The 18,300-nt window shown below is 46.0% G+C and overlaps 1 protein-coding gene across 1 annotated transcript in view; it reads right to left on the reverse strand.

Annotated features, from left to right (window-relative positions):
* Positions 1-4,748: 4,748 nt before the first annotated feature.
* cnnm2b (cyclin and CBS domain divalent metal cation transport mediator 2b) overlaps positions 4,749-18,300 on the reverse strand; it is a 37,973-nt gene continuing 24,421 nt past the window's right edge. The window contains exons 2-8 of the mRNA XM_035402738.1: positions 11,896-12,039; positions 10,778-10,915; positions 9,861-10,030; positions 9,273-9,366; positions 7,758-7,820; positions 5,540-5,718; positions 4,749-5,088 (exon numbers count right to left, since the gene is read on the reverse strand). Of these exons, the coding sequence (XP_035258629.1) occupies positions 4,855-5,088; positions 5,540-5,718; positions 7,758-7,820; positions 9,273-9,366; positions 9,861-10,030; positions 10,778-10,915; positions 11,896-12,039 (1,022 nt within the window). The 3' untranslated portion in view covers positions 4,749-4,854. The remainder of the gene's footprint in view (positions 5,089-5,539; positions 5,719-7,757; positions 7,821-9,272; positions 9,367-9,860; positions 10,031-10,777; positions 10,916-11,895; positions 12,040-18,300) is intronic.

Below are 18,300 nucleotides of genomic sequence, written 5' to 3' on the forward strand. Positions count from 1 at the left end.
ACTGCCGAACAGGCTTTACCTGGACTCACCTGGGAGAACTGCACAGTGGAATGTCCCATTACAGTGTCTACTGAATTTAGTGCAAGTCACTTCAGAGTTGTGTAAAAATGTATGCCATGCAATTAATGTGCTAATGGATACACTTGTCCGTTGTTTTAGGTATTTTAAACAACTGCATTTAGATTTTTTAAAATTGTCAGTGAGCTGTTGTGTATTTACACTAGGCAGTACATGACAACCCAACTTCACTGATTATTCGTAGAACTACTAAAATCCTACGATACCCAGTGTTTTATCAGTCGACAAGGTTTGAAAGTCTGCCACACTGTGGCAGAGGACTGTAATTACAGAGTACAAATTATGAACAAATTGTGTTTTTATGAAAAGTAAGGATAGAAATTTTCAATATTCACAGTATTTTACAGTTGAAATAAAAATATATTATAGGCAGCATGCGTAGTTGAAAGGCTTTCTTTAGCTTAACACAAGGCAAAGTCTGGTCTTAGTTTTTATTTCCACATTCTGCCATAAATGAACGTTGTCAATATTCACCATCCATTAAACACAACTAAAATAAATGAATTCATAAAGAGCTGTGGACCTATGATCTGTTAACAAATGTGCCAAACAATTCTTTTCAGAGAACCAGGACCCCTCACTTTTGTGCTAAAGGGAATCTTCTTTAAAAAAAAAAAAAGAAAACAAATGTATCGCCAGCAGAGGTCATTCTGTTAATCATTTAATCTTTATTGTGCCAAAATCAACCAGCATATACTGCTATATATTCTCTTCTGGTTGATATTAAATATTATGTACTGTATGCATACATTAATGATCAGAGCTACACAACACACATTTTCAGATTCAAAATCAGCAGTACGATTGACACGAAGACAACAAGGCCACCATTCAGAACTGCAGGTGAGTTGCCGGAGCACCTAATCTTAAAACAGGAAGAGAACGAGAGAGCGGGAGAGAGGGGGCCCTAGCAGACTTCCTCTCCCCGTCGTTCTGCAGTGCTGTGTTTCCTGTGGAAAGGTATGGACACTGGGGACACCCTGAGGTAGAAGGAAGACTGCAGGTCTTTCTGCATATCCTTCACTTCACGATGAAAAGTAAATTACCTTTATTCCTTTTGACTCTGTATAGAAATTAACAAGACCAGGTTGAAACCTAGTATATGTGGCCAGTTTGTTACAGGGATAGTCAGCGGTAGTGTCCATACGACCAGTGCTGTAACTTCATCACTCAGTCACTCGGTCACGGGCATTCGCGTTTGCAGGGCTGGCCCCGCTGTTGCGGTCCAGCCAAAAAAGAAGCGCGCCACCGTCCTGGGCCACGTTAAAATTCCCCCAACTTAGTTTAAAGGTCGGAGGGCAGAGGAGCACAGGGTAGCTACAGTGTCACCCGCGGGGTTTTTGTTTTTCTCAGGCACTGAGCGGTAAGGTCAGCGGCGTGAGCTCCGTGCGTCTGCCTGGCAGATACGACAGGTTCAGGCCGGTGCCTGAAGTGTCCAAAGTCGCCGGTTCACCGGCCATCGTGCCTGGAGCTTCCGCCGCCCCTGCCAAGCTTTGTGATGCAGAGAAACATCGTCTGAGTCGAAAAGCTTGCAGTCAGAAGGCATGCAAAAAGATCAGCTGCACAAAGATGTCGTAAGACCTGTTTTTATAAATACATGCAGCAATTTAGGAAACACAGATGTGTGGATTTTCTAACAGGAACGATCCTCCTTGAATAGCTGCAGTAACTTCATACACTCGATACACAAATACTTATAAACAAAACTATAAATCTTTTAAGTTTTTTTTCCTTCAAAATCCTACTTATTTCCCAGCCTTGAACTTCAGGAAAGAGATGTGCTCCTACAAGCAATGGGTTGAGCTTGCTTTTAGTTAGCTAACGGTTTAACTAAAAAAGCTGAGATAAGGTAACTGAAAAGGTGAGATCACAGGTCAACCCTTAAATTCATATCTAATGACATCAGATTTTGTTATACATGACTTCTCAGGCGCTGAGGTAGTGCCCTTGACATACTGTAGCCAGCTGCAGGTGATAGCTTCATTTAGTGTCATTCGTAAAAATATGATTGAGTATGTGGAATCCATTGTGCTGGTGTTGCTGAGTGCTGCACCGTTAAACTCCTGACTGGCCCCTCCCCCCTCCCACCGTGATGGTCTGCCATACTATAACTAGTATGTAGTTTTTTCTCTTTTTGTTGATTTTATTTTTCGTCATTGCCCTTCAAGCTTTTCCTCCAGGCTTACCGTCGGAATGATTAGCTCCCTCTGACAAGTGTGTTTACAGTCTGGGATTTTTGCGTGGATTATCTCTCTCTTTTTTCACCATTTTGTTTTTTTACTACTAGTTTTACACACGCCTCGCATAACTAGCTGAGTGAAATGTAATCAAATTTTGAAACGCGGCTACCCTTTGGCAAAACAAACAAGGCCGATGAACCTTGGATGAATACATTTTTATTGGCTAGATTAAAAAGGCTTGTCATCCAAGGCCAAGACGAGGCTACTAACAGCAGCACACCCACCCAGCCCCAGTACACAGAGGAAAATCAGTACGATTGTTTTTCCCAACTTCTCCAAGGGATTAAAAACAGCCAGAATCTGTGCACAGTATTCCTGGCCAAGTGTACAAATCCAGCTATTGCACATTGAATTACATCATGTACATAGTGTCTGGTAGAAAAAAACAAAATGCTTCACAAGTTCTGAGGTTTCAAAAAAACAAATCCAAAACCTTTTTTAGAAAAAGAGGCCATTTGCGTTCTCCTGCCCTGGATCTGCCTCTCGGTCGCCCGTTGTGACCTGTGTGCTTGCAGGAAGCTTTCTCTCTCTCTTTATTTTCATACGCTCTCTTTCGTTACAGCGAACGGCGAGACCGAAATGCAGAACCTGCGTGCGCTCGTGAGCAGCGGCAGTAGCCCGAGCAGAAGAGAGAGGGGGCTGGAGGAAGGCGGTCTGGTTTGGGGGCCTGCGCCGGGGTGCAGGTAGGCCTTTCTTCAGCCAGGTGAGGCGGACGCTGGTCTAAACTGAGTCTGTCAGGAACATTCATGCACAGTTCTGCAGTGCAACGGTGCGCTTGGGGCTGGACATTTTAGATGCACAGCCCCAATGGTTTTTTTTTTTTCTTCCTCAAACTGGCCCTTGTGTAAAATATACCTCAATATATCCTGCTAACGTAAGCAATCAGCAAATCTGGAAAAACAGAAACAAAACAAAAAAAACAACCGAGAAAAAAAAACCTAATGATAGTAACAAACACCATGTACAATTTCAGTTAGAAATATATAAATACTTTTGTCAATGACTATGTATACATTCTGCATATGTGTAAATAAACATTTTAGACATATATTATAGAAAGTGTCCTGGGGGTAAGATAATCAGAGTCACATTTTTATTACTTTCAGGAAATAAAAGATGATTGTTCATCCCGAGCGTCATCGACTACAAAAAAAATGGTCCAAATGTATCCAGTGTTAAGACGAGGAGACGTAATCCATGCGAAAGGCCATTTCACACTAATACCTATTAACACGTTTGGCTGAATGTAACTGGAATTAGCTTAACACACATACAGTACTGTGCCACGAACCTGGAAAATGCTGAACGCGTCGTCTGGTGTTGCCGCGTTTTCTATCGGTTGAGAATGATTCTTTACTAAAATTCTTTTTGCTTTCAGTCAGCATGCTGGACAGCTCCAGTCGATAATACTGTGCAATTATCAAGTCGTTAATAATTATATATATGGAATGAAAAATAATACATAATTTCAAAAGATGTGGCATTGAATGTCCGCCATCTTTGATCCATATTGACAGACTACTGTGACTGAAGTTGGAACTCGTTTTACCACCCCAGGGATGTGATCGTGTGTTGGGGCGGTGGTGGGGTCGGGGGGGGGGGGGGGGGGGGTGCACTGGCGTTTGGGGAGGGGGGGTGGGGTGGTGTCACAGGAAAATCAGCCTTGGCAACATCGCACGGCAGCATTAGGAACAGTAAAAACTGTGACTGTGATCGCTTTGCCCCGTGGACAAACGCATACAACATTCCAAACAAATTTACATACATACATACATACATACCTATACGTCTGTAATTTACAATACAGTGATTTAATCCATAATCATCTCTTAAATAAAATTGTGGTTCATTGCACTTGTTAAGAAATTAATACGATTTTAAAAGGCGAATGTCAACTCTGATTTTTTTTAAAAGGTGGCAAAGAGATACTGTACCGTAAGCCTGATTTAGAATAACAGTAAAAATAACAAGATTTGCAATATACATATTTGCAAAAGACCCTCACATATACATATACATGGATGTATGTGTAAATATATATATGTACATATACATGTACACGTTGTGCATATATATTCGATATATATTTACACGCATACACACATACATATATAAAATAAATAAATACATGAAAACATTCTTGGTTCATGGTTTCCTTCAAAGCGGTATTTGGCACAGTCTTTGACTCACCATATTGTCTGCTAGCTTGCTTGCCTTGTGTCCGTAGATGTGTCCTCCACCCTCATCCACGCCCCCCCGCAGTTAAAAGGGACCCAACTCTTTGGTCTGGGGGACTTCCTGGCTGGTCCGAGCGGGTGCGTGTGATGGATGGGGGGCAGTTTTTCGGGGCCCGTCCGGGGGCTGGCTGGCTGGCTGGCTGGCTGGCGGCCGCGTCTGGGGTGGGGTGGGGGGGGCGGGGGGGAGAGCCCCCCGCGGGCGGGTTGGGTCTGGCGTGCTGGGGGGCGGTGCGGTGCACTTGCGGACGACGCGCGCGCGCGCCCCCCCCACCCCCCCCTCTCTCCCGGGGTGGGCGGGGCTAGACGGCACCCTCGTTGTGCATAGTGTGATTGGACTTGCCGTGCGCCAGGCAGTTCTGCTGCGCCGGTGGCGGCGGCGGCTGCTGGTTCAGCAGGTTCGACGTCTCGTCCGGCAGTCCGTCGTGAAGCTCCGTCAGAGTCAGTTCGATTTTGGTGTACTCTCCGTCCGTGGACTGGGGCGTCTTGTCCATGCGAGAGGCCATGATGGCGTTCTGGTACTGCTGCCGGGTCACCTGACACACAGAAAAACAGACGCAGAAAACAACACATAAACAACAACTAAACATAAACATTTACTGCATCTTTAAACGCTGCAGTTTGCTGCTGTACACTTTGGAGGAAGAGACGTTGACGTAGTGAATAGGAGAGGTCTTCCACAGCATCTTCTACAGTATTAATAAGTCTTCAACATTATTTTATTTTTTGCTTTGATGAGAAATCACTTCACCCTAATAATGGCCGGTTAAATCTGCGAATTCATAGAGGCCAGGAGAGGGAGAGAGAGAGAGAGAGATATAGAAATATAGACAGATAGAGAGATGAAGGCAAAGTAGCAAGAAAACAGGAACACATTTGTAAGCAAAAGAGAGAGAAAGAGAAGAGAGACAGACACAAAAAGAGAGAGCATGACAGTTTGCAACTCTCGTTTTTGAGGTGCGGTTCAGAGCGCAGTAGCGGTCTCACCTTGATGTACTGCAGGTCGGAGACGGCTCTGACGGAGTAGTCGGGCACGTAGACCTGCAGGAAGGCGTTCAGCTGGTTGTTGCTGCTCCCCAGCGTGGGCGTGACCGCGTCGATGCGGTCGCTCCGGTTCAGGGAGTCCGAGTGGTTCAGTCCGAATGGCCTTGGGGGAGACTTATTCTCTACACGGCACAGGAAAAGACATAATGCAGCTAGCTGTGCATTTCAGCTGTAGTTGTTGAAGAGATGTGAGCTGACCAGTGCATTGTGGGTTATGTAGTTTTTCAGCAAATTGGTCAGTAGCAGAACCACGTCATTAATGCTGTTATTGCATTACCTCCCAAGGGTGGATGATGTTTAATGTTTAGTGCAGCACAAAACAAGCGGAAACACTTATCAGAGGAAGTCTTGGTCAGACTGCATTACTGCTTTAGTTAGTCCAACAGGATTGCTAACATTAAGGACTTTATTTATTTATTTATTTATTTTCACGGAATATGCAGTAAGATACAAAAAAAAAAATGCTATAACGTGTCTCATAATAATATGGTTCAAATAATATTGTTTTTTTTTATTTTTATTTAAACTCAACAATGTAAAACTGAGCAAAGACTAAACAAAAACAAATGGTTTTCTTTACTGAGAAATGTCACGCTGGTGAATTTCCGTTGAATTAGTGTTTAATTCAGTTCAAATAATACAATAGCAGAAAACACGGAGCACAATTAAATGTACTTTGGACATTTCTCACAATCTCATTCTTTACAATTTCAGCAAATATACAAGAACATAAAACACACAAACACCGTACAGACCAGACCACCTTGCATGAACAATCACTCCGAGCACAGTATTTTATTGGCTCTTTCATTGGCAGAAGTCTGAACACAAGATGGCGCTCGCAGCGCAGAGAACGTGACATGGCATCGGCCTCGCGAACAGGCAGATTTAAACATGCAACAGTTTTCGTCCAATAAACAAACGGCTTCTCCGTCAATTCACAGCGGAGGAGATGCTGCAGCTCAGCTGACCTTGCAAAAAAGTTACACCGAAAACAAAATCAAAGGGGGTGCCAAGGAAAAAATAATGATAAAATGCCCTTTTCCAGACGGAAGACTTGTTCTTTTTAATTAAAGACAGATTATGTTTTCCACTTCTTAAAGAAAACGTTGAAAGGGCTTCCGCAGGGCAGCATTAATACCGCAATTTGGATGGAATGTATATAATCCCGGTTTGGATGTCTGCATAAAGCAGCGCGACGCGGCAGTACGGTAGGCTAGTGAACCGAATGTGATTAGGACACTACCTTGCCGTAGTTCCCGCGGGGCCAGGGCACGCCTGATGTAATTTGGCAATCGGAAAATTCTCGGAGCGGAGGTCATTAATAGAGGTAGGTTAGACCGAGAGTGTCTAGCTAGCGCTAGCGTGAGCCCAGCGGGCTAACTTTAATTCATGTGCTTGTTTACAGGGCCGAGCTAGTGGGAGGGCCCTGGCAGGGATAGGGGCGAGGCGGTACGCTACCCCACACACTGTGGCGGTAAAGAGGCCGCGGTGACCCAGCCACACACTTGGAAACTACAGAAACGCTCGGCTCCTCACAGGCTTTTACTCGACCTGTCTGCGGCAAAAAAAACACCCATCGTAAAAACCGTTTGCGGTAGATTTATGAACACCGCATGGTTGTAGCCTACTTTTAGGTTCAAAAGTTCATGTAAGTGAAAATATTGTACAATTTTTTTTCTAAAAAAGGATAGTTCTGAAAAGGAGATCATAATAATTCTACAAACTGATGTAATATCTTTAAGACTGATCTTTAAGCCTGAGCTTTTTTGACATGTAACATGGAATTCAGATCAGGGGTATGTTTAATTTTAATGTTAAGACTTTTTAATTATATTATACATTATTACAAGCTATAACCAGCTGGCTGGTCATAACTCGTAATGAGTAAATTGCTTTACATTTTTTTAGTCTTTGCTGTATTTGTGAAGGAGACAGGTAGATAATTAAAGATATAACAGCATGGAGCTTCCAGTGTTTCAAACCTGGAGCCCTTGGGTCCACAAACAACAACATGACAGGCCTTCCGTTTATAAATTAAACTGTATTGCATCATAGCGAGCTAGGACAGGTGCACTGAGAAACAGGACAGACAGACAGACAGACAGACAGACAGTTGGGGGTACAGACAGGCTGAGGGAGAAAGGAAGGTTTACAATACCTGGAGATCCTGCTAGTGACTCAGCTCTACTGACCACGAAGGTGCGAGACAGGGAGAGAGGAACTGGAGAGACAGGGACAGAAAGAGGGGAGGAACAGACCAGTCACCAGTGGAAACAACACCCCCCCCCTACACACACACAGCCATCTACACCTACACACTGTGGTCCGGATCCAGCCAAGCTGTGCTTAACTGTGACTCTCTGTGACCGTTTATTTCCCACAAATACAGTTTAGCAAGTTCAGCAATTCCTCAGAAGGAACAAAGCAAAGCTGTGTTTGTGAAGGGCAGAAGCAAAGAAACAGGCATTTGTAAGACCAGGCCTGTATCCAGCCATAAAGCAGCCAATCACAGGAGCTCAGAACGACACTAAAGATCCGTAGCACACACAGGAAGACTGAGTACAGTGTGGAGTATTGGCTAATGTAGCATGTAGCCAATAATTATAGGTATTTTTCAAATGGCCTCAATGTGATTTATAAATCCCTGCCCCCTCAGAGAATCCTACCAATAAAACTAAGAAGGGTTAAATATACAGAATAATAGCTTTGATGTTGCAGTTTCCTACATTCACTGAAATTAATTAAATAAAAAATGACTTTTGAAGGTGGTTCCTGAGGGTAATTCACAGGAATGAGCCAAATCTGATGTTTACTCTGCACCCTTACGTTAGGTTGCATTTAAAATTTGTTTGCAGTAAAAGACTCTGTGCTTGAAACGGGGTGCAGTTCTTAAAATTCAACAGCAGGTGTCTCTAAAAACATGAGTGAATGAAAATTTGTGTATGAATGAGAGGAAGTGAATGAAACTCTAAACCGTGAAAGAGGGGAGAGCGGTAAGCGAGCTAGCGCCTAGCAGCCTCGTTCCAGGACACGATCCGCCGCGCGGCGAGAGAACGTCAACGACCGCGCGCTGCTCCTGCCGGGCCTCGGAACTCTCAGCCCCCACTGCCTCCCCCCCCCCCTCCCCCCCCCCCCCGGCCAGGCTGGACTATGACATCATTTCACCAGGACCCTGACTCCAGCACCAGGCTGCGCTGCTGTAGCACCCAAGGCTGTGCTACTGTAGCACCGGGCTGGCTAGCACCAGGATGTGCTAGCGTCGGGCTGACCTAGCACAAGGCTGTGCTACTGTAGCACCGGGCTGGCTAGCACCAGGTGGTGCTATTTTAGCACCAGGATGTGCTAGCATCGGGCTGACCTAGCACCAGGCTGTGCTACTGTAGTACCGGCCCGGCTAGCACCAGGCTGTGCTATTGTAGCACCAGGCTGGCTAGCACCAGTCAGTGTTATTGTAGCACCGGGCTGAGCTAGCACCAGGCTGTGCTACTGTAGCACCGGACTGAGCTAGCACCAGGCTGTGCTACTGTAGCACTGGGCTGGTTAGCACCAGTCAGTGTTATTGTAGCACCGGACTGAGCTAGCACCAGGCTGTGCTAACACCGGGCCACGTTAGCACTGGCCCGCTGCTAGCACCCTTTGCGCTGCATGGGCGGTGATGAGGCGGCTCGGTTACCTGGCGAGGCGGTCAGGGCCATCACTCCGTAAGAGGAAAACGCTCCCGCCTCAAACTTCATCCCTTCCTTGCCCGCCTCCACCTCCACCTTCCCCTGTCAAGCACCAGACGAGAAAACACTGTTGCTGCCTCTTGGCTTCTACTATAGGCGTTTCACAAAGGCCCCAGTGACATAATACTGTACTACATGTCAGGACAACTGGAATGTACTCAGTTACATCACCAGAGCAGGATTTTACATCAAATATGCTAACAGGCAAATATAATACAATGAAGTGCAAACATTTTTAATTATTCAAGAAAACAGTGAAAATTAGAAAAACATTTTATCTATAAACTGCAATAAAATATCAGACATTTTTGCACCTTTGTGGTCAAAAGCACATATTCATGACTCACTTCGATTGAAAAAAAACAAGCCTTTCTCCCTCCTCATCATCATCATCAATATTTGTTAAAATAAAACGTTAGTCTTATTGAGAATTGATACAAAGCTAATTGTAGTACAAATACTCCTAGGACTGCAGGGGTTTATGGGAAATCTAGCTGCGGTTCCCCGGAGTAGCTGGGCGGCCGCAGGGGCCTCACCTGGAGGATGAGGATGAAGTGGTCGACGGGCTTGTTGCGGTGGAAGAGGTAGTGCTCCGGGCTCCTCCTGTTCTTGTCGTCGTACTTCAGCTCCTGGATGACGTTGGGGTGCTTGAGCAGCCGAAGGAGGATCTTCTCGGACATCTGACCAGGGCTGAAGGGCTCTATTTCTGTCCACGGAGAAGACGACAGGCGTCCCCCAAATTATCAAACTTTCCCACGTCAACGAGTACAAAGTAAACTACATTCACAGAGGGTCGCCAAGCTTGTGACATCAACCAGAAACTACAGGGTTATGGGACACGGCTGAGCCTGAGACCATGCTAATGTAATTATGGATGCTTTACAGCACGTACAGTATCAAATTTAAATCGGATCAACCTTGTGTTTAATTTTCTATTATTTTACATCTCTAATTGTGGGCTGCAACAGTAATTCCATCTTTGTCAGCTTCCTGCAAACCAGAAAATGCCAGCAGCGTATTTACTTGTCAGCTGGAAGTCAGTTCTACCCTAAACGGGGGTACCAGGCTCTGGGGTATCTGAGGTATCGGCACTAAGAGTGTCAGGCTTTTAATTTGTGATTAGCAGGTCTGGTTAAAGTTCTGAGCAGATCCGGGACCCTTTTTGTAACCATCACTTAATGAGCTCAGGTTTTTGAACAAGCGCTTTAACTTCCCTGGTCCGAGGCAAATCCGTGCTGACTCTGGGCCACTAGATAAGAACCGCCAGGGGCTGATCTCAGCGGCGAATTTAATTCACGGAACAACCGCGGGACCCAGATGGGGCCCGGGACTCGATAGGCCGTACGCACGGACGTGTTTTTTTAGGTCAGCGTTCTCAGAAGCCCGCTAACCCCTCAACCGCCGGACCGGGGCAACGCGAGCAGGAATCCAGGCGGTAACGCTCCACACTTGCCTGTTGCCAGGAAACGCAGTGTGGCCAGTAGGAGCTGAGGTGATATTTTAACCTTCATCTCATTGTCTGTGGGCTTGAAGGCCGAGAAATCCTGCTTCCTCTCCCGGTGGGTGATTTTCTTTTTACTCTTGTTGTCGGCTGGGGGTTGAAATCGGGGTGGAGAGGGGGGCGGGGTGGGGGTAGGGGGTGGGGGTGGGGAGGAAGAGAGAAAGAAGAGACAGCACACCTCAGATATGACTCCCATTGAATTTCAATGCTATCTAATCAGGAGGAAAGCCCGGCTGAGTTTAATTGTCAGCTGCACGGTCCAGTGTTCGCAAAATAAGCGCTGGCAATCGGGCGAGCCAGCTTTTATGTGGGCGTCCGCTACGCCACGCATATAAATGATCGCGGGAGCCATTGTTAAAATCACCAGGCAGCCTCCGCGTGAGATCTCGGTCGCTTCAGTGTGGATGGGAACACTCCGAGTGAGGCTTTTCCCTAAGCTCTGGCTTGTCAGTGCTAGCCACTTCTGAGGGGACAACACACACCAGCAGCTTCTGCAAAGCTCGCACAAGAAAGCAGCCATTTTAAAAACAGCTGGCCAAGCTTAAGAAAACTGGCACATGATGTATGTTACTGAATCACATACAAACTGTTTGTTCGTATGCTACACTGGAGAAGGGTTTCCATAGCAACAGAGGAAAAACCTAAACACCAAGCTTAATTCATTATCATTGTACAAGTTGGAGGCAGTAAAAGTTGTCACTAAATAAATTCAGAAGCTTATGTAAAATATCAAAAATATCATTCATCGCACAAAACCGGCCTGGGCCAATTAAAAGATACACTAAAATAAAATAATTTATTATTTTTTTATCCAAAAATGAATGATCATTTTAAGCTATGTTGTAAAACATACATACATACTGAAAAAAGGGCCAACATAAACCAAATGAGCAAGGAACCATCTTAAGTATATAACCAAACATGGAGGATGAATTGAGAAAGAAATAGCCTATAACCTCCAACTACAGACTGCCCGTCCCACACCTGCACTGACTGAACCCACAGTGAGCTACGCGCGGTCAGTCCAGCGGCTGGGTATATGAAAGGCCTGTTCGCTGTTGGGCACCTACTGTACAAGTCTGTCTCGTCCAGGATCTCGGACTTGATGATCTCCTCGATGACGTCCTCCAGGGTGACGATGCCCAGCACCTCGTAGAACGGGTCGCCCTCCCCCTCGTTGTTCACTCTCTGGACGATGGCCAGGTGGGATTTACCTGGGGACAGAGGAGGGGCACAGTTTCAGTCAGGGGGTGATGGCCGGGCAGTGTTTCGGGGGTGGGGGGTGGGGGGTGGGGGCGGGGGGGATATCGAGGACGTGCAACGCTTCGCAAATTTTCCAGAAATGACTTGTCTCAGTTTTCAGGAATTGGAAATGGTAATATTTTGACTTTCGATGGTGCGTATCGTGATAAATCACTGGAGGAAAAATAAATTCTTCCTCTACCAAGTAAAGAATGAAATGTCATTCCGTGGAAGATCTACGCCATTTTGAAAAGTTTTTCGTGTTTTTAATAAGTCATCTGCTGGATGTGAAAAATACCTGGGCTGTGACAAGCGAGAAACCATAAAAGACGAGAGGCTCTCCACCCGGACAGACGACAGACTGACCACTTTACCCCACGGCCACAGAAATATCCACAATATCTCCTTTTTCCCAGGGCTGGCTAACGCACAGCTTTTAAAGCTCTCGTTTGTGAATACTGTCAAGCAAAACGCTAAACAAATTCTTCTCCTATTCTCAGCTTGTGATCATTTAAAAGGAATTTTCCAGTGGGGAAGGCTAATATTAGACCCCGAAATGAAGTTTCCATTCCACTTGGGCGATATTCTCACTGAAGTGACTGCTGTGTGATCTGATTGTCTTGGAGCTACTTGTTTAAATGCAGACAGGCAGGCTGGGACACTTGGTCCCCTTTTCTGTAGAAAAACTCCCGGCCTCTCTCTCTTTCTCTCTCTCTCTTTCCTCTCTCTCTGTCTCTCTCTCTCTTTCCTCTCTCTCTGTCTCTGTCTCTGTCTCTCTTTCTCTTTCCTCTCTCTCTTTCTCTCTCTCTTTCTCTCTCTTTCCTCTCTCTCTGTCTCTGTCTGTCTCTCTCTGTCTCTCTCTCCCTCTCTCTCTCTCTGTCTCTCTCTCTCTCTCTCTCCTCTCTCTGTCTCTGTCTCTCTCTCTCTCTCTCTCCTCTCTCTCTGTCTCTGTCTCTGTCTCTCTCTCTCTGTCTCTCTCTCTCTCTCTCTCTGTTTTGAGAGGAACACACCAGTGGGCACGTAATCCACAGGCCTTGGCCCCTGAGGGTCGTCCACCGATGCCCCCCCCCCCACACACACACACACTGCCCCTCCTGTTGTCATGTTAGCTAAAACAACACACATGAGTTTGACTCGATGAGTTTTAAGCATGAACCAAATGTCTTTAACAAACCACACATCAAACAAACAATAACCTCTCCCTTCGCATCCTTTTTCCCCAGCCCCCCATGAGGCACGTCTCCACAGAACCGTAGTCGCATACGATTGGCTACTGCATTTTCACCAAAGCCACACCTGTAGCGCTGAGAGAGGGCCTCCAGTCAGATACAGCTTCGGTGCTGACTGGGTCAGATCACAGCCGCTAGCTATTCATGCTTAAATAGCACCAGATACAGTGTACCGAAGCTAGGGCTAAAATTATACAATTGAGAATACGTGTTCTAAATGGAAGTGCTGCATAAATAACTAGGCTAATTATTCGCTTTTTGATTGACACTACAGTACAAAACCGCTCACAATTTTGCAGTTACAAGATTAGTTATCGACCATCAGGATCGTACACTTCAGAGAGGGTTTCAGAATATTACAGAGGGTAGAACGCAGCCTCTCTGAGATGAAGTACTGGTCATGTCCGAATCAGCACACTTGCCCACTATTGAGTATACAGGTTGTATACAACTTGTATACTCAACAGTAGGCAAGTGCGCTGGTTCGGACACGGCCAAGATTCTGAATATTGTCATGTAAGCAGCAAGTAGCCTACACATACTACATAGTCTGAAATCTGGTGGAGGAGGCCTGTTTACACACACGGTCATCATTAGACCCTTTCTCATCGTGCCTGGCCTTGTGGATGTCACTGGGAGTCGTGTGGGTGGCCGTTGTGTACTTCACGTCATTGGAAAGTGATGCAATGTGCAATCTTTGCTGGAAATGACGGCATGCGTTCTTTGCTTTCTTGTGATGCCGTTCATCCTTCAGAAAATGAATTGTTTTCACTCAACAACTACTCGAATGAACACGCCGGTGGTTCTTAATGCCTGGTCCTTCAACAATTGAGTGAAAGAAGGTCTAGCTCTTAGGACACAAATGAAATCTGCCTGTATTACAGAGTTAATTACCTTAACTCAGCGTCCAGGGAAATATCCACATTTCTCCTCTAGTTTTACTCCTTTAGTTTCTCCAGTAGTTTGCTAGAAGCATCCATAGTAACATCCTTTTTTATTTTATGAAAATGCCAAATTTAAAAGGTTTGTTTATAAATCGCACCGCTGTACGTTTTCAGTCTAGCATCGAAAAGCATAGCACAGGACTGCACACAGTAAAATACCCTGTGTTAATTCAATTCAGCTGGGACCACATGTACTCTATAAGAGTTGATGTAACATTGAGCATTTTTACTGTGCGGGGATGTACCCAGAATCCGTGGGACTTCACCAAAACAAAACCAAAAACTCAGAAAGGAACACAAGCTTCCCGGGACGAGGGCTGGGCACTGAGCATATAAATAAGGGACTTAATGCAGGCATGTCCGGCCGTCTGCTGGGACCGGCGGTGGATGGGACCCACAGAGCAGCTGCAGCGTCTCTGGGGTCTACAGACATGTGTACTCATCCACCCATTTCAGCTCAGAGAGAGGGGGGGAGAGAGAGAGAGAGAGAGAGGGGGAGAGATGGAAAGGGGAGACAGTGGGGGGAAAAGAGATGGGGAGACAGAGCGGAGAGAAAGAGAGCATGTCACTCAGTGTCATTGTGGAGGAAATTCAACGCCAGTTTGGATTCTGAACTCTATAAAGACAGTGGAGGCCTGGAGGTACATTTTTCTTCTTTAAGGAACAAATTTCCCAAATGTGCCCTGAAAGTGAATTATTAACCCCATGGCTAGGGGTACAGTTTTATGTACCTATAGGTTAGCATCCCAGTGGCAAACATTGCACCTTTTTAGCCACTGTTTCATACCTTTTTTTACATTACAGGCATTTAGCAGGCGCTCTTATTCAGAGAGACTTACACAACTTTTTACATAGCATTTACATTGCATCCATTTATGCAGCTGGAGCAATGCAGGTTGAGTAACCTTGCTCACACGGTACACCACCAGAGTCCAACCCTGCAATCGAACTTGTGATCCCTGTGTGAACGACAATGTGTCAGATGCTGGTTTTTCCTGAGCATGTGGCTTGAAAGTGGACTTAATTTATTTCTGAATTAACATTGTTGTATTAGTGAACCACAGATCACTGAAGACGGTCCTCCTGTAGTAAGAATTGTGCAGTTAGTTCATTGTAGTAATATTTTTTTTTTAAATACGGCTCTATTCATCCACTCATCTTTACGCTTTCTCTGTAATTAACATTGGAATTGGAAATGCTGTATGTATTACAGCATAATTGAGTAATGCACGGGTAAAAACTACTCTGAAGTGAAGATATTGCAGAATTGTGAGGCCGTGTGGGGCTGGGGGGGGGGGGTGAGCTTTGATCTCCAGGCGTCCTTAATGTGACGGCCTTTATCAGTTATCGGGATTTATCAGTTAGCGGGGGGGAAAGCGCAAACCGAGGCTATGGATAATTAGCCTAGCGGAGATCTCTATCTCTCAGAACAATGAGAGTCCAACAGGTGAACCCGTCGAAGCCGGAGTGTGAGTGTGACGGGCCAGGTTACGGCTGGCCTATCTGTCCGAATTCCACAGTTACCTGCAAGTGCGTGCGTGCACGCAGCCTCTCACGTTCCAGAATAACCCCGATGACACGCGCGGCGCGGTTATCTGGTCTCAGTCGGTCACGCCGAAGACGATCCTTTTTATGGCGTCGGCTGTGCCAACAAAGATAAGCGCCTATCTCTCCCGATTAACGATTAAGCTCGTCTTCAGTCTTCGCCTTTGGGGCTTGCACTCGAAATACGCGTCTTTCCAGGAGATCCCACGACCAGGATCCATTTTTAACTGGCAAATTCTCTCCGTAAAAATGTAAACACTTAGTATCACTTTAGCTGAAGGCAAGGCCTTTTGAACATGTATCTGAATAGAGCATTTCAAACCCGATGAATTAGGCCGCAATTCAGTTTGAATGCGGACGTTCCATTTAATTAGCCTTCATATAGGTTAATATAGGAATGGAACAACTACTACTACCAATAATGAACACCAGAGAGACGACAGTGAACATATCACATACCATGAGAACCACCAAACAGTGCTCATTCTGCTGGAACTGAAATAAAATTCAGTATATGCAGGAGATGCACTCTAACATGGAGCAGGTGTGTGTGCACCACCACCACTGTTTTAAGAGAAACGAACGGCTGAATGAAGGACAGGAAAGAAAGGTTTCGAGTTTTCCCGTGTCCTTTATCGCTCACGCAGACAGGACAGCATCGTGAGTGTGTGAGCCGTGCGCTTGACCTGCGTGTCAGCGTGTGACTTCTGTTCAGACATACGAAGCTCGGAAGCTCGGCCTTAAATCTTTCCTGTCTCACTGTCCCACAAGATGACTGCATACTTTCCACTTTCCCACAAAAAAAAAACGAAGAAGAAAAAAAAAATTTAGAACGACAGGAAAATGCGACTAATGTCTTCCAAAAATACGCTGAAGACAAACACGCACTGTGTATTCATAGCTCCTTGGCTGCTATAATTACAGCTGCGGGTTTTTTTTCTTTTTTCGGTTCTCCGTGCCGGTTGACCTCCGGGAGGCCCCTGGGAGCCGTGTGGACGGTGGACAGCTTTTTGGATCTGTGGATGGCGGTGCTGGCGCCCCCCAGCGCCGAAGCCATCCGCTGGGCCCCGGAGGCCCGCGGGCCCCTCACACTCCAGGGGCCTGGTCCTCTCCTGGAGGGACCACGGAGCCAAGCTAACAGCGGTTAGCGATGATTATTTAAACTCTAACTTGGCACACCTGACTCTGAGATCTCCAGCTGTTGAATGAGGTGCGCTTACTTAGGGTTGGAGTAAAAACCTACAGGATGGTAGATCTCCAGGAAGGGCAGCCGTGATTTGAAATATACATCCCAAAGTGTAAGCGCCTGTGGAATCCATGCTGTCCTGTCCTGTAGTTCAGCAGACACGTCTACATCAAGCAACCAATTTCACAGAAGAGAAACCTCCACTACCTTACACTGCGAGGTCACGCACGGTCACCATCATGCCACATTCCCCCTGTCTAATACAGAAGCGAGGACTGGAAACTGCATTTTTTTACACTTGGGTTTAGAGGGTAACATTCACACCTGCACCTACAGAAGTAGCACCACAGAGAGCTACTACATATAATAAAGCGATCAAAACGTGAGAGAGAGAGAGATGTTTTTGTAAATTGGACCTCGATGCCGAACACAGCACGTAACAGGCCGTTCATCCATAAGGGATATAATACACCCAGGATTTTTTAGTCTCCCGTCACCCCACCCCAATTTATTCCGCCGCTCAGTTCCATAAGAACGGGACCGGGGCGGGTAACGGCGGAGCAGGGGGACCGGATTGGTCGAACCAGGGGAAAGGCCGAGCGGAGCGGAGGGACCGGATTGGTCGAGCTGGGGGAAGGCAGAGCGGAGGGACTCCGGATTGGTCGAGCCGGGCAGAGTGCGTGGCACTCGTTACTCACCCTGAGAAATTCTCACAAGGCCTTCTGGGACCTCCCCCCCGCTCTTTTCCACCATTCCCAGCTTATTTATGGAATGCAATTTGTCATATTTTTCCATAGTGGAATTTCCTCTATAAATAGGGCGGTGAGGCTCGCGGGCCGGCCCTGTGTCTGTGCAGGCCACCGATGCCTGTCTCAAACATTTCGGGTTTGATAAATATAGTAAAACTCCAAAAGGCAATGGGAAAAGGATCGAAGAATACCCCTCAGTCCGGGTTCAAAGCACCACAAGTCATTCAGGCCAACTCTTCGTTTCGCTGCCTCCGGACCCTTGAAAGTGACCACTAATAATGAGCCAATTACACACACACACACACACACACACACACTCAATCTATTTTAAGGTCCCAGTTTTTCAGAATTACCATGGCTTGGATATACATCAGACAAGCTCCAATGCTGTCCACAGGCTAGTGATGTCACCACAAGGTGTTTGATAGTTTTACTCATGCACAGATAGGTCTGACTGTGGGGATGTTCATTAAAATGTAGGGTTTTTTTTCCAGTGGCAAATGACACCCAAAAGCATTTGGTTTGGATGGACAAGTACTTACAAGTTGAAACTCAAAAACATTGACATGGTTGTGGCCTA

This window comes from Anguilla anguilla, chromosome 2 (assembly GCF_013347855.1).
Source record: "Anguilla anguilla isolate fAngAng1 chromosome 2, fAngAng1.pri, whole genome shotgun sequence".
In the NCBI taxonomy this organism is placed as follows: domain Eukaryota; kingdom Metazoa; phylum Chordata; class Actinopteri; order Anguilliformes; family Anguillidae; genus Anguilla; species Anguilla anguilla.